We start from the raw sequence: 25,350 nt of genomic DNA, 5'->3' as shown, positions 1-25,350 counted from the left end.
AGTAATCTAATCTAAACCCATAATTCCAAATGAGAGGAAGTTACCTAGAGTTCCTAGGGAGCCTTGCAAGTTTAGAGGAGGATCTTTCCAGAATTGGACTTTTTACTTTTACTCTGTGTTGGTAAGATATTTGAGAAAGAAGTATAGGTCAAGTTCTAAAATGCTTGCAAGTCATTTAATGGAGTAATGTGTATGAAGCAGCATTCCCAAGAAAAGAAGATTAAAGTTAAAAAATTATTTCAGAATAAGAAGTTATTATTTACCCTGTTCACGTATTGGTGCGTAGTCAACTGAAAAGAAGTGAAGTTATGTTTTTCAGGTTTATTTTCTAAATAATGGAATTGATGCTTCTATCAAGGATAGCATAGCACTGGAATTAAGCAAATTCAGGAGCTAATAATAAATAGTAATTTTCTACAGTTTCAGTAGATTGTTGAAACCTTAATTACTTAAAAACTATTAAACTATTGAAAAAGCAAAGTCTTTCTCTCCCCTGCAAATGAAATGGACTGTGTCTTTCCAGTGGCACAGCACTATATGTTCTGAGGTATATGTCAGATGTCGACAGGAGAGACTGAGAGAATCCTCAGAAGAGTATAAGGGCAGTAGGAATATACTTAAGAGGGAAATCAGGAGGGCAAAAAGGGGACATGAGATAGCTTTGGCAAATAGGGTTAAGGATAATCCAAAGGGTTTTTTATAAATACATTAAAGACAAAAAGGTAACTAGGGAGAGATTAGGGCCCCTCAAAGATCAGCAAGGTGGCCTTTCCGTGGAGCCGCAGGAGATGGGGAGATACTAAATGAGTATTTTGCATCAGTGTTTATTGTGGAGGAGGACATGGAAGCTAGAGAATGTAGGGAAATAGATGGTGACATTTTGAAAAATGTCCATATTACAGAGGGGGAGGTGCTGGATGTCTTGAAACACAGAAAAGTGGATAAATCACCCAGATTTGATCAGGCGTACTTGAGAACTCTGTGGGAAGCTAGGAAAGTGATTGCTGGGCCTCTTGCTGAGACACTGTATCATCGATAGTCACAGGTGAGGTGCCAGAAGACTGCTCGCTGAGCTGTAGGTTTGATATCCAGGAGTTTCATTACCTGGCTAGGTAACATCATCAGCGGTGACCTCCAAGTGAAGCGAAGCTGTTGTCTCCTGCTTTCTATTTATATGTTTGTCCTGGATGGCGTTCCCGGGGTTTGTGGTGATGTCATTTCCTGTTCGTTTTCTGAGGGGTTGATAGATGGTATCTAGATCTATGTGTTTGTTTATGGCACTGTGGTTGGAGTGCCAGGCCTCTAGGAATTCTCTGGCATGTCTTTGCTTACCCTGTCCCAGGATAGATGTGTTGTCCCAGTCAAATTGGTGGGTTTTGTTTTCATCCGTGTGTAGGATTTGAGCTATAGGGAGAGGCTGAACAGGCTGGGGCTGTTTTCCCTGGAGCGTCGAAGGCTGAGGGGTGACTTTTGTAGAGGTTATAAAATTATGAGGGGCATGGATAGGATAAATAGAGAAAGTCTTTTCCCTGGGGTGGGGGAGCCCAGAACTAGAGGGCATAGGTTTAGGGTGAGAGGGGAAAGATATTAAAGAGACCTAAGGGGCAACTTTTTCTCGCAGAGGGTGGTGCGTGTATGGAATGAGCTGCCAGAGGAAGTGGTGGAGGCTGGTACAATTACAACATTTGAAAGGCATCTGGATGGGTATATGAATAGGAAGGGTTTGGAGAGATAATGGCTGGGTGCTGGCAAGTTGGATTAGATTGCGTCTGGATACCTGGTCGGCATGGACAAGCTGGACTGAAGGGTCTGTTTCCATGCTATACAATTCTATGACTCTATAAGGATGGTTAAGGTGTGCTAATGCAGGAAGCTACTTGAGTTGTTGTTCTCAACACTTCAGAAATTATCTTTCTAGTTTCCAGGAGGTGGATATATGGCCCAACTTTTGGCTCCTGGGCCTGTTAATCAGTGGTGTTGGTATGGCTGGATCAAAGGAAGCAAGTTTTCCTCTGCTCCCCCAGGATATGAGATTTGCATTCTCTTTAACTTTAGCTCAAGCATTGGTAGTTCAACGAATGGTTGCGATGGATACCAGAGTCGCTTGGTGTTATATTATGAGTGAGTAGTCAGTAACAAAACTGGATATGAATCTCCTCCCTGGCTTTCAAGATTTTCAGGCTAAAATTAGATTGGGCATTGCCAAGGTGAAGTCTCAATTTGTAAAGTACATTTCTACAGTACACAGTCCTTGAGTGAGTGCTTTCCCAAATTTCTGAAGGTTCTTTCACAGGAAGAGCCAAGGCTGAGTCATTCATGAATGTGTAGAGTGGGAAGGAGGTCATTGGTAAACAAGCCAAGGAGAGTCAGTGTGAGGACTGATGGTCAGTTTATACTGAGTTGGTGGGTGAACCCACCCTCGACAGTCCCCCAAATCAGCTCAAACGTTTCAATCACTGAGCCATCAATCAGAGAAAACTACCTCTTCCCCATCAATAAAATGGAAGAAACCAGTTGATGAGCTGCTACTCCTTTCACAGACTTGTTCTCAGCCAGGCCTATTACTGTTAGGTTGCTTCTCTCACCAGGAAGCCTGTTAAATGGCAGAGAAGTGGGCACTTATGGACATCAATGATAGCAGTGAGAGAACCAGCAGGAATCCCTAGCTAATGCTAGGACCAGGGCTATCCTTTTGTAGGAATGGGACAACTATCTGCCTGGTCTGAGGTGAGGTCATCTACTGTGATGGGTATGAGAGGAGGTGGCGGAAGGGGGCTGCGTATAGATATGAGGGGAGAAGGTGCTGTAGGTTGGGGGATAAGAGAACTGCACAACGGGTGTGACTGGAGAAGGGGACTGCACGAAAGATGTAGGGGGAGAAGGTGTTGTAAGATGAGTGTGAGGGGTAAAGGGGGGTGAGGTACAATGAAAAGAGAACAACTTTAAACCTGCAAACAGAGGAATACTCGGCTAACCGAGACAAAAGGAAAACTGTAACCCATTGCAATCATGTAGTTTTTGCAAAGAAATGTGGAATTTCAAATCTAAGACTGGAAGATTAGGAGTGACTGTACTTAGAAAGAATGCAGCAAAAATGTATACACTAATGAACACTGTTAATTGTTAAGTTTGAATCTGAGGTGGAGAACTGAAAGGCAATATAAAGAGTAAAATACTACCTCACTGAAATGTTTCAGCTTTGTGCCTATGTGATGGAAACGCATTAGCTATGTATATTTACAGTGATACCTTTATCCGTAGAAATGTGTTTCAATAATTTTGAATGCACCTTTGTTATTAACCCATACCTGTTGTCCAGTATTAATTTAACAACTGTTGTGTCAGGAAATTCAAGCTTGCCTCATATGTTGTGAATTTGAGTTCAGTGGAAAATTGATTATTATTGAGGGTACTGATTTCTTCGAGTAATGTTTCTATGGCAGTCTAATTACTGCCATAAACATAGACATAGAAGGCAATGGAACTGCGTGACTGCATCACCTGGTGAATGAGTTACTGAGGATGGAATAAAGGAGCCCCTGAAAACTGAAAAGGAAAATGAAAATAAAACCCTTGATAAACCCCTTGAGAAAACCTGAAGAGGATTCCAAGGGAAGGAAAAAAAGACCTCAGTTTCTTAGTAAAGAAATCATAGCAGGAACATTGGGAAACTAATGGATTAGTGCAAGTGTGGAACATCAAATAATTAATATCCATGAAGGGAATATACTAGAGAATGCAATGGAACTAAAGACTGATAACCCCACAGTACAATGGCTTATGTTTGATTGTTCTCGAAGAGATAGATGCTGAGATAGTGGAAACATTGACGACAATTTTCCAAATTTTAAAAATGATCTCAGTGTAATTCAAGTTCCAAAATTATGTTCAAGAAAGGAGGCAAAGCAAAATAAATAAATTATAGGCCAGGAGACAGTAAGGACTGCAGATGCTGGAAGCCAGAATAAATAGATGTGAAGCTGGAAAAACACAACAGGTCAGACAGCATCTGAGGAGCAGGAATGTCAGTGTTTCGGGCCTAAACGCTTCAACAGGACTGGGGAGGGGGAGGAAGCCCAGGAGTATATTGGGAGGGGTGGGCTTGTATGGAGGGTGCTGCTGGGGAAAGAGTAGGTAGAATGATGATAGGTGGATACAGATAGGGAGTTGTTTTGATTGGTCTTTGGGAAGGATGAAGTGGATAAGTGAATGGGAATATAAATAAGGGGAAAGTGGAGGCCACCCTTACTGCCTGATGGTTAATTGAGTCTCTTCAATTGAAAATAATGGCTACTTTACGACCTTATTCCACTGCCATTGGGTACCCTGTGTCCTATGACGAACCCACCCAGTAAAAGCTAGAGGCTGGGCACAGTGGGAGTTGAGGGAGTTGGGTGGGCACCTTCTGAGCAGGTGCCCAGCGCTCCTTAGAGAGCCCCTGCATTCCTTACTGTCAAGGAATATCCTTGGTGAGCAACAAATGCCCACCTTTCATTCTGAAACCACCTTCAGGGACCTAGCTGCAGTTGTGGCAGCATCCATTTTTCCCAGTGGTGATGCCTCAATTAGGGGAATCTGTGCCCTTAATGGGGCAGAATCCACAATGCTAGGCTGTTCTGAAAATTGCCATCACAGGACTACTCCTGGCAAGTGGATGCGGACACCATCATTATCGTTACATTCAGTTTGGACAGAAGAAAGAGACTGGTTGAAACCCAACAGCCAGGTAGATCGCCAACGGTCAACCAGAAGCCTCCCGAAGGATCAGGATGGACCAACTCTTTTGGACACGTTCTGAATGTCACAGCAACATTGGGGAGAGGTTCTGGCTGCAGAACCTCAGCACTGTGTCTGAGCACAGTACTGAAAGAGTTAATGGATATGAGATTTGAGAATCAGCAAAGAGGCTGTAAAACCTGACATCTATTATTAATGATACAAATCACTGTTCTGAGCCCATGCATTTTTATGACTTGGAACCTTAATAAACAGCAACAATGACAAAACAAATTAATGTATGAGATACACAATGACAATCGTTATTAAAAAAACTTTCATTTATGTTGAGCCCAGTGAGTGTTACTCTTAATAAAGCCTGACAACTTGATCAACAACCCCAAATTTTGAAACCAGTTTTATTTTTTATTTCCAAGCTGTGGCGCACAAAGCTGTGCAGGAAGTGCTTTTGACACCTACAGCCAGATCCCAGCTGGCAACTGATTTCCTATTCTTTTGCCTTGTTTGTTGCTTCATTTGAGAATGAATTGCAGAGGCGAGACGCCGAGATACAGGCAACAGGAGAGCCATGTCACCGTGAGTTATTGTCACGGTGTCATTTGTGAACACAGACAGGTTCCCCATTCGAGTTCAGATCCTAAGATTCTGAACAGCCACTGGTTTGTGATGAGGTATTTGCAGCCTCTGTGGCAGCTCTCATTCTCTGGATCGGTTCTGACTGTCCTGTTTTTGCAATGCAGCTCAATGGCAAGAGGGTGGACTGCAAATTCAGGAGGGCATCTCTTGCACCCATGCATGTTTCAATGTCAGTTCCAGATTTTGTGTGAGCAAGTCCTGCCACCATTGAGGTACCAAGCATGATAGAAATGATCTCCTTCTATTTTTCAGTGATTTCTCTTGGAGTTACATCAACTGACCAAGCTCTCATCATTCTGCAGGCTTTGTCTATCAGCTATAATGTTCATAGTTGCCTGTTTAATACAGTGATTTTATCAATGATCATTCCATGTTTCTCATTAGTTTCTGGGAATGATTTCTGAGGTTCTTTTTATTTCAGTTTTGGCTTTAGACTCCTTTTTTTCCTTTTGCGCGTCTATAACTTCCTTCAGCCTTACAGCTCTCTAAGATCTTTATGTCAGTCCAAACTTAAAAATCTCATTCACTTGTAGTCACCATTAACTCAGTGGAATCTTTCACATTGTAAAGCTTCGTCTTTGGCTTTCTTTAAACATCCCCTAGTCCACGATGTTATTCAGCATCTGATGTTCCTTCTTCCGCTTCTACCTTGACCTCACTTTCTCCTCCTCCCTGTAATAATTTTCTGATGTACCTGCCAATTTGTTCCCTGAAGCCTCTCATGTGGAACAATGAGTCCATAAGCTGCTCGAAGAGATGGTCATTGAGGGATAACTATAGCCAGGATAACACAGAGAATATCCTTCCTTTTCTTTGAATGGTGTCACTTGGAAAGCATATCGGGCCTTGAGTCTGTAAGACTACCTGTGACAGTGCTGTTGTCTATTAGTAGTACTGTGGAGGATCCATCTGGATCATGTACTGTAATGTCCACTTTTATTTTCAACCATGGATTAAAAATGGGAAAAGTGCTGCTTTGAATTCAAGGAAGCTGTGTCAAAGTGCCATAGTCCTAACAGACAACAGGGCTCCTCTCTCATTTGATGGAGATGACTGGTGGTGGTTTAACCTGAGTGTCACCAGACCTCAGGTGAGGGGAGAGGTTGAGAAGGAGAGTTCTCCATGGTAATGTCAGCCCCTGTGGGAATTGAGCCCAAGTGTTGGTATCACTCTGTATCGCAATGCAGCCATCCAGCTATCGGAGGAAAGAAAATGTTTGTAGTTTGAAAAATAAGTTACTGGAGCATATTGTAAGTTATATTTTCAAAGTTACCTTATTGAAGCAGAGAGGGTGAGGTCCAGAAAAATTGACATCATACATCTGTTTGTATTCAAGGTAATTCTGCCCAGACGTTAATTGGTTTTTCAATTGGCCTCAGTTGTTTTGGGTTCAGGTGAATGTAACTGGTTCATGTAACCTGAATGTAACTGGTTCCTGGATAGGTGGCTATATCCTTGTTTGTGGACAATACAGCAAAAGCATCTGTATCTCTCTTTTCATTTTGTGTGGAGAAGTTTAAGACAATCTCGAGCAGCTAGCTTTTCTCTGTGAGCTACTCCATCTGTAAATCCCCCATTTAAAGGAGAAAGATACTTTGAAAGGGCAGATTCTCAACCAGTGAACGAAAGACTGAGAATTGGTGTAACTTCTGTCATCAACAGGAATTGAAAGGAACCAAAATCAAACAACTCATCGCAGTTTACAATCTAAAGTGGTGCTATTAAAATGTGATTCTCTGGTTATTTGCTTTTGTCAATATTCATGTGTTGTTGTCCATCTTTGTGTCTCTCTGCATATGTGAATGCGAATTTTTAAAAGTTTAATGTATACAGTTATACATTATTAATTCAATTTGTTGACCTTTTGCCTTGATTAAACGTTTGATTATTTTCTTGTTAATGAGTGGAAAGAAAACCTGGTATGTATATCCATTTAACTGAGTTAGACAGTCAGGTAGAATTAGGCAATTTGGTGATTTAATTGAGTTTTTCAGATTTGTGATCACATGCATTTTGATTTGCAGCGCACTATCCCCTGTGAGTCATGATGGTATTCAAAACCTCTGGAGTGGAATCTGAATTCACAAGTTCCAAAGTGCGAGGCAAGACTGTTTCCACTGAAGCAGGGTTGAAATCATCTTGTTGCTTTTATCATATAAGACTATTAAGAGAGAGGGAGAGAGAGAAAATGGGTCTGAGCCTGTTCCCAAGCAGTACATTCCAAACACTTGGATTAAAAGCGCATGCCAGGAATCCCTCAGTGGAACTGCAAAGTGAGATGGCATTATATGTTGAGTTTGTGAGGTTAATCCAACATGAGCAACCTACCAGTCAGTTTGAATTGAGATCAACAAATTTTTTTGAACATCTCTGGCAAGTAGTTGAATGTGGCATTGTATTTCCATCACTTCATTCAAAATAATTAAAGCTTGACGTGAGTCAGCATCATCTCACAAGCAAAATAAAAAAAATTGCTAAATTATTCACTGTTAATTCACACAGAACAAGGACTGGTTTCCCTTCCTTTTCTTAAAGGTCTCATGCTTTCACATTTCTCCTCCTGTTCCTTGCAGCAATTGGAGAAAATTTCATTCAGAGACAATATCAAAAGCTCATTGATGTTTAAAAAATATTAATTCGTAGGATGTGAGCATTGCTGATTTAAAAATAGTCCAGTTATCATTTATTACCCATTCCCAATCTCCCCTAAAAAGATGATGGTAAGCTGCCTTCTTAAATCACTGCAGTCACATGTGCTCGAGATAGGCAAGTATGTTAGAGAGGGAATTCCAGGATTTTCACCCAGTGATAGTGAAGGCACAGTGATATATTTCCAAGTCAGGATGGTGAATGGCTTAGAGGGAAACTTGCTGATGGTGGTGTTCCTATGTATCTGATGCCCATTTATTTTTTGGTGGCCCATGTTGTTTAAGGAGTAAAAGATTTACAAGGATGTTGCCATGGTTGGAGGATTTGAGCTATAATGAGAGGCTGAACAGGCTGGAGCTGTTTTCCCTGGAGTGTCAGAGGCTGAGGGGTGACCTTATAGAGGTTTACAAAATTATGAGGGGCATGGATAGGGTAAATAGGCAAAGTCTTTTCCCTGGGGTTGGGGAGTCCAGAACTAGAGGGGATAGGTTTAGGGTGAAAGGGGAAAGATATAAAAGACCTACAGGGCAACCTTTTCACACAGAGGGTGGTACGTGTATGGAATGAGCTGCCAGAGGAAGTGGTGGAGGCTGGTACAATTGCAACATTTAAGAGCATTTGGATGGGTATATGAATAGGAAGGGTTTGGAGGGATATGAACCAGGTGCTGGCAGGTGGGACTAGATTGGGTTGGGATATCTGGTCGGCATGGACGGGTTGGACCGAAGGGTCTGTTTCCATGCTGTACATCTCTATGACCCCATGACTGTATGTGTAAATTTCTGCAGTGCATGTTAAGGATGGTGCGCACTGCTGTTACTGAGCATTGGTAGTGGAAGGACTGAATGTTTAAGATGGTGAATAGGCTGCCAATTTAGAGGCTGATTTATCCTGGATGCTGTCAATGTTTTTCAGATCATGCTATTGCCTCTGTGCTTACTGAACTACGTTGACCCCCGGTCAAGCATTCCAAAATTCTCCTCTTTGTTTTCAAATTGCTGCATGGCCTCACACCTTCCTGTCGTTGTAATCTCCTCCTGTCACCCAACCCTGTGACGTACCAGTGATTCTCAAATTCTAGTCTCTTCTCAAGTTTTAATCACTGCATCATCATTGACCATGCTTTCCACTGCCTGAATCTCAGGCTCTAGAATCTATTCTCTTCTTTTCATAGAATTCCTACAGTGCAAATAAAGGCCATTCAGCCTGTCAAGTCTGTACTTAAACTTCAGAACAACATCCCACACAAACAGGGTATCACTGAGCAGTTTGTTGCTGAGCAGGTTCTGCTTGACAGCACTGTTGATGACACCTTCCATCGTGTTACTGATGACCAAGAGTAGACTGGTGGGCGATAATTGGATAGGTTGAATTTGTCATGCTTTCTGTGCCAAGACATACCTGGCAATTTTTCACATTGTCAGGTAGATGCCAGTGCTGTACTAGAACAACTTTCTAGTACAAGTCTTGACTAGACTTGCAGTACAAGTCTTCAATACAAATACTGGATGTTGTGTGGGCCCAAAGCCTTTGAAGAATCTAGTTCCTCCAACCATTTCTTAATATAGTGTGATGTAAACCGAATTAGCTGGAAACTGACATTTGAGATGGTGGGGAATTCTTGAAGAATTGGAGATAGATCATCCACTCGTTACTTCTGGCTGACTCCCTGTCTTCAAGAGCACCCAACCAGTCAAGTGTCCTTTGATTTCATGTACAATATTTGCATAAACAGTTCAGTTTGCAAAGTCCATGAAATAAACATCCAATTTTTCCCAGACCAGAAAACTGTGTTTTCCTACTGCTTTGTCCTAAAGGTTATTGCTAGTGTTTTCAATGCCCAGGACCACACTAGAGTTTTGGCAACTCCACTGAAATACAGTGTTTCTGTGTCTTGTCCAATTCTCTTGAAATCTAATAACGGCAATTTAGCATGGCCAATTCACCTAACCTGCACATCTTTGGATTATGGGAGGAAACCGGAGCACCCGGAGAAAACCCACGCAGACACGGGGACAATGTAAAAACTCCACACGGAGGGTTGCCTGAGGCTGGAATGGAACACGGGTCCCTGGCACTGTGAGGCAGCAGTGGTAACCACTGAGCCCAAGTGTTGAAGTTCAACCTTTGCAGGATTGAGATTAATGTGGAAGACTGTATCCCCACACTCTGCACTCCCCACTCCCCACTCCCCACTCAGCATTCACCCTTTGTCATCAGTGTAATGACTAGAAGGTACAGAGGGAAATCTACACTTTTAATTTTGTGGTAATCTTTTCTATGTAGTCCTGTTAAATCACTTTGTGTAAAACTGGAAACTTTGTTGAAAGGTGGCTGCTATAATCACATGTCTGGAAGTAGCCAGAGCCCTCCAGCACCTTCTGCATGACAATGACAGCTTGACCACTAATACCACCTTTAACTCCTGGAGACCTAGCCCCCTTCCATATTGTGAATAAAAGCTGCCTCAAGACATCCTGACTCCCATGAAGACCATGTCACAAAGGATCAATAAATAATGTTGACTTCTGACTTCAGTTGCTGTTTGTCATTGAAAGAAGTTTAATTCCAAAGCTTAGTAGTTAGAAGCTGTGCTCTCTCTCTCATTTAAAAAAATACATTCATAATGAGAAACTTCCTTCCATCCCTTACTCTTTCCATCTGCCTTATATGCTTTTGAGTGTGAATGAAGAAGTGAAGCAATTCCTAGCAGTTTGAATGTTAGAACATAGAACATAGAACAATACAGCACAGAACAGGCCCTTCGGCCCACGATGTTGTGCCGAACTTCTATCCTAGATTAAGCACCCATCCATGTACCTATCCAAATGCCGCTTAAAGGTCGCCAATGAATCTGACTCTACCACTCCCACGGGCAGCGCATTCCATGCCCCCATCACTCTCTGGGTAAAGAACCCACCCCTGACATCTCCCCTATACCTTCCACCCTTCACCTTAAATTTATGTCCCCTTGTAAAGTTTCTGACTGTCTACTCTATCTATTCCTCTGATCATCTTATAAACCTCTATCAAGTCACCCCTCATCCTTCGCCGTTCCAACGAGAAAAGGCCGAGAACTCTCAACCTATCCTCCTACGACCTACTCTCCATTCCAGGCAACATCCTGGTAAATCTTCTCTGCACCCTCTCCAAAGCTTCCACATCTTTCCTAAAGTGAGGCGACCAGAACTGCACACAGTACTCCAAATGTGGCCTAACCAAAGTCCTGTACAGCTGCAACATCACTTCACGACTCTTGAATTCAATCCCTCTGCTAATGAACGATAATACTCCATAGGCCTTCTTACAAACTCTATCCACCCGAGTGGCAACCTTCAAAGATCTATGTACATAGACCCCAAGATCCCTCTGTTCCTCCACCTGACCAAGAACCCTACCATTAACCCTGTATTCCGCATTCTTATTTGTTCTTCCAAAATGGACAACCTCACACTTGGCAGGGTTGAACTCCATCTGCCACTCCTCAGCCCAGCTCTGCATCATATCTAAGTCCCTCTGCAGCCGACAACAGCCCTCCTCACTGTCCACAACTCCACCTATCTTCGTATCATCTGCAAATTTACTGACCCACCCTTCGACTCCCTCCTCTAAGTCATTAATAAAAATTACAAACAGCAGAGGACCCAGAACTGATCCCTGCGGAACTCCACTTGTAACTGGACTCCATGCTGAATATTTACCATCTACCACCACTCTCTGACTTCGACCGGTTAGCCATTTTTCTATCCAATTGGCCAAATTTCTCTGTATCCCATGCCTCCTGACTTTCCGCATAAGCCTACCATGTTGTGTCAATCGACCGTGTCTTTGGTATCATCTTAAAGTATTTGGCTGTATGTTTATTTCTAAGATTGAAAGACAAGGCAAAACAGGGTTTGGGTAATGTACCTCAATCTACTTAAGTAAAGGATGGGATAGAAAGGGGAAAATTACATCAAACAAGAATACTGCTTTCCTGGCCTTAAGAGAACAAATCAATCATAATTTAAAATTCACCCCCATCCTCCACTTTGTCTATCATGGCAGGTTTGTTGACAGTCTTACTGTTTGTCGAGAGAACGAAAGACCGTTCGGAGCAGGTTATGGCAAGTGAAGAAACAGAAATTGAGACAGATAATCGTTGTCAATGAAAAAAACACAAAGCAGATAAAACACAAAAATGGTCCACTGTGTATATGTGTGGAGAGGGTGAGGGTGGGAGGTGGGTGTGGTGGTGGTGGGGGGTGTGGGGGGGGGGGTGGTGGGTGCAGGAATGGCTGGCGTAAGAGTTCGGTACGGAAACTAAAGTGAAAAAAAGATGGCACGGTGGTGCGGTGGTTAGCACTTCTGCCTCACAGTGCCAGGGATTCAAGTTCAATTCCTACCTCAATTGACTGTCTGTGTTGAGTTTGCAAGTTCTCCCTGTGTCTTTTTGGGTTTCTGCTGAGTCCTGTGGCTTCCTTCCACAGTCAAAAGATGTGCAAGCTAGGTGGATTAGCCATGGGAAATGCTGGGGTTATGGAGATAGGGTCAGGGGCTAGGTCTGTGTAGGATGCTCTTTGGATGGTCGGTGCAGACTCAATAGGCAAAATGGCGTCCTTCCTCACTGTAGGGATTCTATGATTCTAAGTTCAGGGTCACACCAAACCCAATACAAATTGAGGAGGAGGTATACCAGAATGGAGCTTAGGTACTTGCTGTGGGCAACTCATTCAGAGTGAGACAGGAGTAACTCTCAGGGGATTGTAAATACACACAGCAAGGGGTGAGCTTTTAAAGAGGGATAAGGCCAGAAGGAAGAATTGGGGAAGAGGAATCTAGAGGTGCATTTGGGTCCATAAATTGTTGGAGTTTGTGATCCTGCCACATTGGGAAAAGAGATAAAGTATGGAATGAGATAAGGGATACAACAGAGGACCCTACAGGAAAGCTCAGAGATAGACGGAGCCGGTTTGGCTTATCGGAGTGTTTGAGAACATGCATGACACAGTGAATGTAGACCTCTGCATGCTGTAAGACTGCACTTTGAGAAAGAAAATACCTTTAGGAAATGTCAATGATTGTAAATCGATTGAGAAGATAAAGGCTGGATTCCTCATGGGATGGGGTCGGAATCCGTTACTGAGGATGAAGCTTTCACTGTGGAGTAGTTTGGGAGACACCTGATTAAATACTTGTAAGGAAGTCAAAAGAAATAAAGCCGAGCAGGGTAAGGGAGAAGGGCAGAACGTTTTCAAGGTGAATATTTCTGAGGTCTGTGAATTAAACACCAATGCAAAATGAAAATGCTGCGGATGGTGGAAATTTGAATTAAAGAGAGAAAATGCTGGAAGTAATCAAACATGTCAGGTCAATGATCTTTCGTTGGAACACAGAAATGTTATAAAATGTAATAGCTTTTAAGTAGGTCGAATGGGGGAGGATGGCGAAAGAACAAAAGGAATGATCTGTGTCGGGAAAAAGAAATGAGCTAGTAACTGACCAAAGAGCAAAGAGAGAAGACAAGGTTCAAAAGAGATTAGATTAGATTAGATTACTTACAGTGTGGAAACAGGCCCTTTGGCCCAACAAGTCCACACCGCCCCGCCGAAGCGTAACCCACCCATACCCCTACATCTACATCTACATCTACATCTACATCTACCCCTTACCTAACACTACAGGCAATTTAGCATGGCCAATTCACCTGACCTGCACATCTTTGGAGTGTGGGAGGAAACCGGAGCACCCGGAGGAAACCCATGCAGACACGGGGAGAACGTGCAAACTCCACACAGTCAGTGGCCTGAGGCGGGAATTGAACCCGGGTCTTTGGCGCTGTGAGGCACCAGTGCTAACCACTGTGCCACCGTGCCGGAGGGTCAGAGGTGACACTATGGTGAAGAGTTGCCATTCAAAACAGCAACTTAAATTTATAGAGAGCCTTTATTGTTACAAACCATTCCAAGGTACTCAACAGGAGCATTATAAAACAAAATATGACACCAATTTAGCCATATTAGGAGATATTTAGTGACCAAAAGTTTCACCAAAGAGACAAGTTTTATGCAGCCTGTTAAAGGTGGAAGGTGAGGTGGGAAAGCAGAAGGAGAGTTAGTGAGTGAATTCCAGAGCTTGGGGCCTTTGCAACTAAATATTGAGCGATTAAAATCAGGGGTGTTTGAGCGAACAGAATTGGAGGAGTATAGGTATTCCAAAGGGTTGTGGGGCTTGAGAAGATGATAGGGAAGGTGATGCGATGGGGAGATTAGTTGCATTGCCAAGATCCAAGGTAAGTCAATGAGGGCAAAGAGGGGAACATGAATCAGTGCAGGTCAAGTTACTAATGGAAGAGTTTTGAATGCCCCTCAAATTTACAGAGGTATATAGAAGGCCAGCAGCTAAAATAGTGAAGTCCAGAAGTAACCAAGTCATGAATGAAGATCTCAAACTGGCTGAGATGGGCTGAAGATGGATGATGTTACAGAACTGCAAATTAGGGCGGCACTGTGGCACCGTGGTTAGCACTGCTGCCTCACAGCGCCAGAGACCCGGGTTCAATTCCCACCTCAGGCAACTGGCTGTGTGGAGTTTGCACATTCTCCCCGTGTCTGTGTGGGTTTCTTCCGGATGCTTCGGTTTCCTCCCACAGTCCAAACATGTGCAGGTTAGGTGAATTGGCCATGCTAAATTGCCCGTAGTGTTAGGCGAAGGAAGAAATGTAGGGGAATGGGTCTAGGTGGGTTGCTCTTTGGAGGGTCAGTGTGGACTTGTTGGGCCGAAGGGCCTGTTTCCACACTGTAAGTAATCTAATCAAAGTGGGCTTAGTGATGGTTTATATATGAGCTCGGAAGCTTATCTTGGGATCCAGCATTACACTAAGGTTGTAAACGGACTGGTTTAATCTCAGACTGCTGCCAGAGAGGGGGATAAGGTCATTAAGTAGGCAATGGAGCTTTGAGCACACACCAAAAACAATGGATTTAGCCTTCTTCATAATTTATCAGAGAAAATGTTTGCTGCATGGGATGTTGATAATTTAGCAACAGTGGGGTCAAGCGAGAGAAGTTCTGGCGAGGTAGGGGGTGGGAGTCATTCATATCCATTTGTAAAAAAGTAACACCCTTTCAGATGATATTGTTAAGTGAAAGCGTGTAAGTGAGAAATAGGAGGGGCCCAAGAATAGATCCTTGGGAGACACAAACAGCAACATTGTTAAAACAAGAGAAAATCTAGAGTGAAACGGAAACCTGCAAAGGAAAAGGAATGTAACTGAAATGGTTGAACTCGCAATTGAATGCAGAAGGTTGTGAAGTGCCTAGTCAGGAGCTCTGACCCAAGCTTCCAATTGGACACTGCAGGAGACTCAGCACAGACCGGTCAGTGTTACAGCAAACTGGAGAATTAAACCGACAGGTGACAAGAAGCACAGGGAGATACTTCAGGAGCTGATCTAAAAAATCAGTCATCCAGTCTTAACTTAGTCACCCCAGCAGACTACATTCTGAGCAGTGAAAACAGTTGATAAAATTGACAAAGGACATGTTAATCACTGCTTTGCCTGGAATGGGTTTGTCGGGCTTTGGATGGTGACAAAGGAGAAGATACATTTACTGTGCTTGCATAGCAAAATGCCATGGCTTGAGGAACTGGGAGTTGAAGGTGACTGAGGAATGGATTAGAGTGTTACTCCATTGGAATACTGACAGGGGAGGGAAGGGAGGATATGTTTGGTGACATCATTCCACTGGAGGTCTCAGAAATAGCGGAAGTTGATGCACTGAATATGGAGATCATGGGGTAGAAGGTGAGGGTGAAGGGAATACCATGGCTGTGGGAGGGATGGGAAGGGGTGAATGCAGAAAAGTGAAAATTAGTACACTCAAGATTGGGAGGCATGCAATTATGGAGCTGGGGGCAACAGCTTGAAATAACAAAAAAGGAGACATACAGAGATGCTGCTTTCGGCAATGCCATCATAAAAATTGCAACGGAAATAGAGAAACTGGCAGAATGGAATGGTATCCTGACAGAAAGAGGTGGGAGAAAGCGTGATGAAGGATAACAGGGGAAATCAGTGAGTTCATCGTAAATATAGCATCTTCAGCCTGAGAAGTTGTGGAAAGACTGGGTAGCAGGTCTTGTGCAGGTGATGCAGCAAGATTAGTTTGGAGTTGACAGAAAGTGATGGGATGAAAGTGTGCTATTAGATTAATTTGGAAACTGCAGAGTTTTGCAGAGAGATAAGTGCAGTGAGTTTAGTCTGAGGTTGCTCTCACAACAAGTCAGTACACGCCAGCTATTAATTCAGAGACCCAGGTAATATTTTGGGGACCTAAGTTCAAATCCCACCACTCCGTATGCTGGAATATGAATTAAATACAAATCTGAGGAAATGAGAGTCTAAAGCTGTTGCCGATTATTGCAAAAACCCATCTGGTTCACAAATGGTCTTTAGGGAAGAAAACTGCTGTCTTTACCTGTTCTAGCCTACGTGTGACTCCAGACCCACAGTAATGTGGTTGACCCATAGTTATCCACTCGGCATTTAGGAATAGGCAATCAATGCTGGCCTAGCCTGCGATGCCACATCCCATGAATAAATAAGAAAAAAAACACCTTGGGTGCCCTCCTTCTGAAATACCCAATCTTTTAAGGATGAACTTTCTTTTGCCTAAGAGTTTTCAGTGTCAATCTTGATCATATAGTTTACTTCCAATTTGCAGTGGGTGTTTTAGCAACTGAAGGTGTGACAGTCTAATTTAGACACCAATGTGAACTAGGAACAAACTCATCATCTTGAATCTACGTTTATAAATCCTAGGAGCAGCAGCTGCTGCCTCAGTGGGGAGCTCAGAGTGTGGGTCTGTCAATCCAATAAAGTGTGGCTTAATGAATATTCTATAACTTGACAGCACAAAATGTCGTTTGTTGAATGAAAAAGCACAGCAGCGGAAGCGGATTCAATAATAAGCCAAGAGGAGACTGAAACAAAGTTGAAGGAGAGAAAGTTTACAGGGCCATAGGGAAATAGCAGATGAGTTAAGTTATAGGACAGCTCAGTCAGTATGATGGAAGGTGTGGCATCCTGTAATATAAGATTCTCGAACCTGTAAATCAGATGATAACCAGTGTGACTGTGATCTGTTCCTGTGTAACCCTTGTATTCACTTGGCACAGCTTGGGTTAATCCTACTGCTCCTTGAATTATACAGTGGGATCTGGTTGCATATTTTAGCACTCATCTGGAGAGAGAGATGCTAGTAAGTATTAGTAGTGGCTCAAGTGGTGTCACACCCTTCTCAAGTCTCACCCCAAAGCTCTAACCACAAAATATAGGCAGGCAATTTGACGCAGTACTGAGGGAAGGTGACACAGTCAGGGGTCATGATTTTCAGATGAGACTTTAAACAGAGATCTGACCTGTTCTCTCTCTGATGGATATCAAAGTTCTTTCACCACTAGTTGAAGAGGAGCATGGAGATCTGCTTGGCATCCTGACTAATATTTATTCCTCGACGAGTATCACTGAGCAGATTGTATGGTTATTTATTTTGTTGCTGTGTGAGGGAGCCTGACATGTTTAAGTTGGTTACTGCTTTCTGTACATTACAACAGTAACTACTGCTCATTTTCCAGTGTGACCAGAATTTAGACAGAATTATTCAGCTGGGTTGAAGATAAACTGGTCCAGATTAATTGTTGAAAAGAATTCCTGATTAAGCACCAGAGATGGAGCGTGTGATAGTTAAATAATATCACTGATAAATAGAGAGATTGGAAGAAAAATACAATTGATGCAATAAATTTGACACATATGGAGAAACTGAGTAATACAGAGGAAAAGAAACAGAAGAGATGTAAACTATGGAAGGTGTAATTCAGTGTTATTGATTCAGTGATCATGAATATACAAATGTAGTCTATATCCAACTTGGAGTAACATACCCTGAAGGTTCTTAGTTACTCTATCGAAACCCTTCCTGAATTTAAGCAAAGCTATATACCCTTAACTCTCTCCACTAGGGAGATAATAATCTAGTTTTTTGCTTTGTTTCAGTCTCTGCAACTAAATGGAGCTTCTATTGTCACTTTAGTAAGTTTCCTCTCATGCTCCCTAATGCCTTGACATCAACCTTGAAGAGTAGTTCCCAGAATTGGATATAAGAATTCCAACTGGGACTTAGCCAGGATTTCCAAAATTTTTAATGTATTAATTCTTCTCTTATGAATTCAGTGCTTCAATATGAAAAGCTCAGGTGCATTTTTTTCTTAAAGCAGCTTTTTCAATTTCTCTCCCCACCTTCAAACACTTTATATATACACCCTGGTCTCTATTCCTGCACTTTGTTATAAAATTATGCCATTTATTTAATATCTTTATTCTTCTCATTCTTCCTCCTCTTTCTCACTGTCTCAGATTCCAATTATCACATGTTTTCTTCAATGATCAGTCAATAACCTCCTGAAGCCTATTGCTGTCTGCCTCCATTTCCACTGTGTTTCTGCATTTAGTCTCATCTGCAAACTTTGAATGATCCCCTGTATACCCAGTCCCCAGGTCCAGGTCATTAACATTATCAAAGTCCAATATTGATCTCTGGGAAACAGATGCAACCCTTCCCTTCCCTTCATCAAACGACTGCTCACCATTACCCTTTGCTTCTTGTCCCTCACCAATTTTAGATCACTGCTACCACTATCCCTCTAGCTTCAAGGACTTCTATTTTGTTAACAAGTCTATAATGTAATACTTTTACCAAATGCCATTGCAAGTCCATATACACAACATGAAACATAGTACCTTTGTGTTAGCCAAACCCAATTTGTTGTTAATATATTCATACTGACTTTCAGTTTTGTTTCTGAATGGGCCTCACTCTTTGTTAGTCTATGATGGGCCATATGACTATTAAATCACTAATCTGTTTCCTCCAATAACACCTTCATTCCTCACTCACTCCAGCCCCTCAGAATCACTCCATCACCCCCACATCAGGCTCATACATTCTTGGCTTTCATGCCTCCACCTTTCAGTCACTTCACTTGCTCCATCACCCTCCCCCCCGCCCCCCCCAAAGACCTCCAACTAATCATATGCTCAAACCTTTATCCTTAACATTCCCCAGTTTATCCTTCATCGTCCTGACATATTTATTCACTCACTCTCTTCCTTTATCAATACGTCACTCATTCAGTTTGTCCATCATTCCTTGATTATACACCAGTTGTTGTGAAGAACTGGGTAAGGGTTATTTGAGATAATTCTTTGCTGCTAGTCCTTCTCTCTCTCTTTGGTGTACCTAATGATTAGTGGAAGAAGGTACATCTGTATAGAGCATCTATAAAAGAAACTGTTATTTGATAACAAGAAGGTTTATTGCAAGATAGGAATAAGTAAAGGCAAAGTCACCATACTCCTACTGGATGTTAGGGTTACTGATCTCATGGAATACAGGGAGAACTAGCCATTTGGATACAGAACTGGCTCAAAGGTAGAAGACAGAGAGTGGTGGTGGATGGTTGTTTTTCAGACTGGAGGCCTGTGACCAGTGGAGTGCCACAAGGATCGGTGCTGGGCCCTCTACTTTTTGTCATTTACATAAATGATTTGGATGCGAGCATAAGAGGTACAGTTAGTAAGTTTGCAGATGACACCAAAATTGGAGGTGTAGTGGACAGCGAAGAGGGTTACCTCAGATTACAACAGGATCTGGAGCAGATGGGCCAATGAGCTGAGAAGTGGCAGACGGAGTTTAATTCAGACAATTGCGAGGTGCTGCATTTTGGGAAAGCAAATCTTAGCAGGACTTATACACTTAGTGGTAAGGTCCTAGGAAGTGTTGTTGAACAAAGAGACCTTGGACTGCAGGTTCTTGAAAGTGGAGTCGCAGATAGATAGGATAGTGAAGAAAGCATTTGGTATGCTTTCCTTTATTGGTCAAAGTACTGAGTACAGGAGTTGGGAGGTCATGTTGCGGCTGTACAGTGGTTAGGCCACTGTTGGAATACTGTGCACAATTCTGGTCTCCTTCTTATCGGAAAGATGTTGTGAAACTTGAAAGGGTTCAGAAAGGATTTACAAGGATGCTGCCAGGGTTGGAGGATTTTAGCTATAGGAAGAGGCTGAACAGGCTGGGGCTGTTTTCTCTGGAGTGTCAGAGGCTGAGGGGTGACCTTATAGAGGTTTGTAAAATGATGAAGGGCATGGATAGGGTAAATAGACAAAGTCTTTTCCCTGGGGTGGGGGAGTCCAGAACTAGAGGGCATAGGTTTAGGGTGAGAGGGGAAAGATATAAAAGGGACCTAAGGGGCAACTTTTTCACACAGAGGGTGTTACATGAATGGAATGAGCTGTCAGAGGAAGTGGTGAAGGCTGGTACAATTGCAACATTTAAAGGGCATTTGGATGGGTATATGAATAGGAAGGGTTTGGATGGATATGGGCCGGGTGCTGGCAGGTGGGACTAGATTGGGTTGAGATATCTGGTCAGCATGGACGGGTTGGACCGAAGGGTCTGTTTCCGTGGTGTGCATCTCTATGACTCTATGCCTCTACAGAGACAGCTGGAGATGGTTTAACCTGAACATCACCACACCACAGGCAAGGAGGAAGGTTCAGAAGGAGGGTTCTTTATGGTATTCTCAGTCAGCACAGGAAGTGAATCCAAGCTGGTGAGATCACAAGCCAGTCTCACAGCCCACTGAGCTAACCAAACATGTGGCCTCAACTCATGCACTGGCTGAGGTTTGATTGAAAGATGGTAATGCTGAGCACTGCTGCCTCACAGTGCTAGGGACCTGTGTTCGATTCCAACCTTTAGTGATTGTCTGTGTAGAGTTTGCACGTTCTCCCTGTGTATCTGCAGGTTTCCTCCCACAGCCCAAAGATGTGCAAGTTAGGTGGATTGTCCATGCTAAATTGTCTGTAGCGTCCAGAGATATCTAGGCTAGATGGGTTAGCTCTGGTAAATGCTGGGTTATGGAGATCATAGATCATGGATCATTGAATCCCTACAGTGTGAAAACAGGCCCCTCAGACCAACAAATCCAAACTGACCCTCTGAAGAGTAACTTACCCAGACCCATTTCCCTACCCTATTACTTTACATTTACCCTGACTAATGCACCTAACCTACATGTCCCTGAACACTATGGGCAACTTAGCATGGCCAATTCACCTAACCTGCACATCTTTCCACCGGGGGAAAACCCACGCAGATACTGGGAGAATGTACAAACTCCACACAGACAATAGCCTGAGGCTAGTATCGAACATGGGTCCATGGCGCTGTGAGGCAGCAGTTCTAACCACTGAGTCACTGTGCTGCCCATATGTTTGGGGTCTGGGTCTTGGTGGGATGGTCATCAGAGGGTCAGTGCAGACTCAATAGGTTAAATAGCCTTCTTTCTGCACTGTAGGGATTCTGTAACACTCCCTGTCAACGTCTTCCCCTGACCTGAAGTGTGGTGATCCTCTGGTTAAATTCACTACTTGCCATCTCTCTCTAATGAGAGAGAGATCCCTAATGAGAGAGAGAGATCCAATAAGACTGTGGCAGCTTCACCCTTTAGCAATATGTACAACTACATTGGGTTAGGTTTATTTACTAGGACCTTAAGGAACTGGTACAGATAGAAATCGAGAGTAGGGTGTAGCATCAGTAGAATGGGTAGAACCCATGTAACAAGGACATTAACCCCTTTAGGACCATTACTTTATATAAGTAGAAAGCACAAGACCCAGAGGGTATAGATTTAAGGTGATTAGCAAGGTGACCATCGCCAATATGAGGAAAGGCTCTCTCCTGCAGGGAACGGCAAGGATTTGTAGCACACGAGATGTAAATGCAGCTAAATCACAGATTCAGTCAGAGCTTTCAAAGGAGAATCGGGTAATTATCAGAAGGGAGAGAATTGACAGGGCTTCAGGGAGAAGACAAAGGAACGGAGATGAGCTGAGTTGCCCATAAAGGGTTGACCTGGATAAAACAAATACGAATTAGGAGAAGCAGTAGGCCATTCAGCCCCTTGAGACTGTTTCCCCATTCAATAAGATCATAGTTGATCTAATTACTCTGCGTTCTTGCCTATCTCCCCTTCCCTCAAACCTTTCACCTCTGGCTTATCACGAATCTATCCATTTCATAAAGATATTCAAATGTCCTGCTTCCACCACATTTTGAGGAAAGGAATACCGAATATTCAAGATTATCCCTGTGAAAACCATTGTCCTCAGCAACAAGTTTCTGCTCTGGAACAGTCCAGATTCTGAGAAATTAATACTTGGAGTCTGCCTTAAAATTGTTCCAGTCAATTAGGCACAAGTAAAAAAAAATTAACTGAAGCAACAGGGCTGCCTTCAACCTGAAGCTGTGATAGTCAGCAGGTATTTACACTGCGAAAGCTCTTCAATTTCCAAAGAATGATTAGCTATAGTATTAAATTGAATTTCTTTTCACAGCAGCAGAATTGAGGATGAAGATGATGATGATGTTGGTCTGAATAAGACATGGGTTCTCGCTCCCAAGTCTCAAGATGCGGATGCGACACACATACTGAATTCACTGTTGAGCGGCTATGACAACAAATTGAGGCCAGACGTTGGAAGTAAGTGACAGATTTGTTAGAAGAGATGATCATGTTTTAATTGTATGTGAATTCTCCAGTGTGACGAGGAGCAGTATTTATACTGAGAGGCTGGGACCATTGAAGCATTTGATTGTCTTCAGTCAGATTTGACAGCAATTTATAGGCATGTTGTTAGGAGCTTCTAGGAGCTCAAGACCTACAAGGACTGAACACAAGGGGTATGTAAACTGTACACATTTATTGTCTGAAAGCTATATACAGCAGGCTGCAGCTGCTGACACCCAGGAACAAGTGCATTATCGTCATAATCACTGATTTAAACAGAGGTACAAAGTATGGGTAAACCTATATAGTCGGTTCGGCAATAATGCGTGTTTCTTCAATGCAAGTTGGTTTTAACGCAATTGAAGAATTTAGGCAGTTATTTGTAGAACATGAACGTTCCTTACCTGTATTGGCTAAATGCGATTTTGGCCCCATTAGTTTAAATGACGCGACTATTGCGTGATGAGATCACATGATAACGAAACTATCATAACCAAATGTATGTTAAAGAATGTCAAAGATTCAACACCCTCTGAAAGAAGAAATTCCTCCTCCTTATCTCTGTCTTAAGAGGCCATCCCTTTCCTCGGATGTCATACTTGCTGGTATTAGACCAACACACACAGGGAAACAACTTCACCACATCTATCTTGTCAAGCCCCCAGAGTCTTATATTGTTCAATCAGGTCGCTTTTTCTGCCTTGAAATTCCAATGAGTATAAGATCTAATCACTCATGCCTCCTCATAAGACAGTCATAGAGTCATAGAGATGTACAGCATGGAAACAGACCCTTCGGTCCAACCCAACCATGCCAACCAGATATCCCAACCCAATCTAGTCCCACCTGCCATCACCCGGCCCATATCCCTCCAAACCCTTCCTATTCATATACCCATCCAAATGCCTTTTAAATGTTACAATTGTACCAGCTTCTATCGCTTCCTCTGGCAGCTCATTCCATACACGTACCACTCTCTGCATGAAAACGTTGCCCCTTAGGTCCATTTTATATCTTTCCCCTCTCACCCTAAATCTATGCCTTCTAGTTCTGGACCCCCCCCCCCACCCCAGGGAAAAGACTTTGTCTATTTATCCTATCCATGCCCCTCATAATTTTGTAAACTTCTATAAGGTCACCCCTTAGCCTCCGACGCTCCAGGGAAAACAGCCCCAGCCTATTCAGCCTCTCCCTATAGCTCAAATCCTCCAACACTGGCAACACCCTTGTCAATCCTTTCTGAACCCTTTCAAGTTTCACAACATCTTTCTGATGGCCCTTCTAAATCTGGTTTCAGACTACTGACCCTTCTCTGGACTGCCTCCGATGCCAATATATCCATCCTTAAATAAAGGGCCTGAAAATCTGCGCACTGTTCCAGCTATGGTGTGACTAGTGCTTTATGTAGTTTTAATAAGACCTCCATATTTTTATACTTCATTCCCTTTGAAGAATATATGACTATTAGATGTAAGAACAGAAGTAGACCATTCAGCCCGTCGATGTTGCTTTGTCATTCAATGAGATCGTGGCTGATCTGGTAATCCTCAACTCCACTTTCATGCCTTTTTCTCCATAAATTTTGAAATAAAAAACAGCATTCTATTTTGCCTTCCCCAGCTGAATGTGGACATGAGCTTTTATGCACATGGCCCCTAAGTCCTTCTGTGGTGCAGCTTTCTGCAGTCTTTCTCCATTTAAATATCCATGTTAAATATAATTCAGCTCCTCCATTCTTCCTGCTGAAGTACATAAACCGAATATGTTGTCACATTGTATTCCACCTGCCAAATTTGCTGCTGCTAACTTAACCTCTCTATATCCCTCTGCAGATCCTTTTTACCTATTTTTGTGTCGTGAACAAACTTGGTAATAATATGTTTACTTTCCTCTTCCGAATTATTCATTTATATTCTAAATAATTGTGGCTCCAGCACTGATTACTGTGCCATTCCACTAGTCACAGGTTCTGCCCAAAAAAATGCCGCCATATCCCAACGCTATTAGTTAGCCAGTTAATATTGGTACAATTCATTCTTTACATCTCCCATCAAGATCTCTTCTCCCATAAACTGATAACCTGATAAACTCATTACAATTTCTACCTACTCCTCTGCAATATTTTATTTCACAAGATGCCTCAGTGTCTGGTTCTCTTCCTGGTTTTCTGGCAGAGTATATAGTCTTTCTATGCTCCCTGATCACTTCCGTGTTGGAGTGGGATTGCAGTTTCAGACTACAGCTCATTCCTGGGCTGTGACACTCCTGATGTCCTGACTGATCTGCATTGCCACTGCAATCAAGGGAAAGCTAGTTCAAGAGACCAGCCTCCAGATCCTGAACCGTCACCCCCTCCTTGAAGAGAAGGACAACCATCTGAAATTCTCATCCTCACCTTCTCCTGCATTACACTCTGAGGCAAGGTTAAAGCACTAGACTTACCAAAATGAGGGTAGGACTTTGTCTTTATGTAGGTGGTGCCCCATTCACTCTCTTCAGCTCGAGGCTGTTACACTGTAGGTAATGACAGCTCGGGTTATCTCCATCAGAGAGCAGGAGTACACCTTCTTCAACAATGGAATGAACTTGAAGATTCGAGGAAGTTACATCCATGTATTTGTCTGCATCAGGGTTGTGGTCAAGAGGAAGTTCCTGCTCTAACTCTGATCTGCAGACTTGCTTCAAAACTAGCATCAGGCATTTCCTAAAAAA

The 25,350-nt window shown here is 42.8% G+C and overlaps 1 protein-coding gene across 2 annotated transcripts in view; it reads left to right on the top strand.

Annotated features, from left to right (window-relative positions):
- Nucleotides 1–25,350, top strand: part of LOC140495784 (gamma-aminobutyric acid receptor subunit gamma-4-like) — a 219,869-nt gene that overhangs the window by 29,559 nt on the left and 164,960 nt on the right. Inside the window, exon 2 of one of the 2 annotated variants that reach the window (XM_072594887.1) lies at nucleotides 22,469–22,611. In XM_072594887.1, coding sequence (XP_072450988.1) covers nucleotides 22,469–22,611 — 143 coding nt within the window. Of the gene's footprint in view, nucleotides 1–22,465; nucleotides 22,612–25,350 lie in introns of both variants that reach the window. The other variant, XM_072594886.1, reaches the window with a different exon arrangement.

The sequence above is a fragment of the Chiloscyllium punctatum genome, chromosome 25 (assembly GCF_047496795.1).
Source record: "Chiloscyllium punctatum isolate Juve2018m chromosome 25, sChiPun1.3, whole genome shotgun sequence".
Taxonomy (NCBI): Eukaryota; Metazoa; Chordata; class Chondrichthyes; order Orectolobiformes; family Hemiscylliidae; genus Chiloscyllium; species Chiloscyllium punctatum.
The sequence above is the reverse complement of the archived record's forward strand: the minus strand, read 5'-3'. Positions and strand labels throughout refer to the sequence as shown.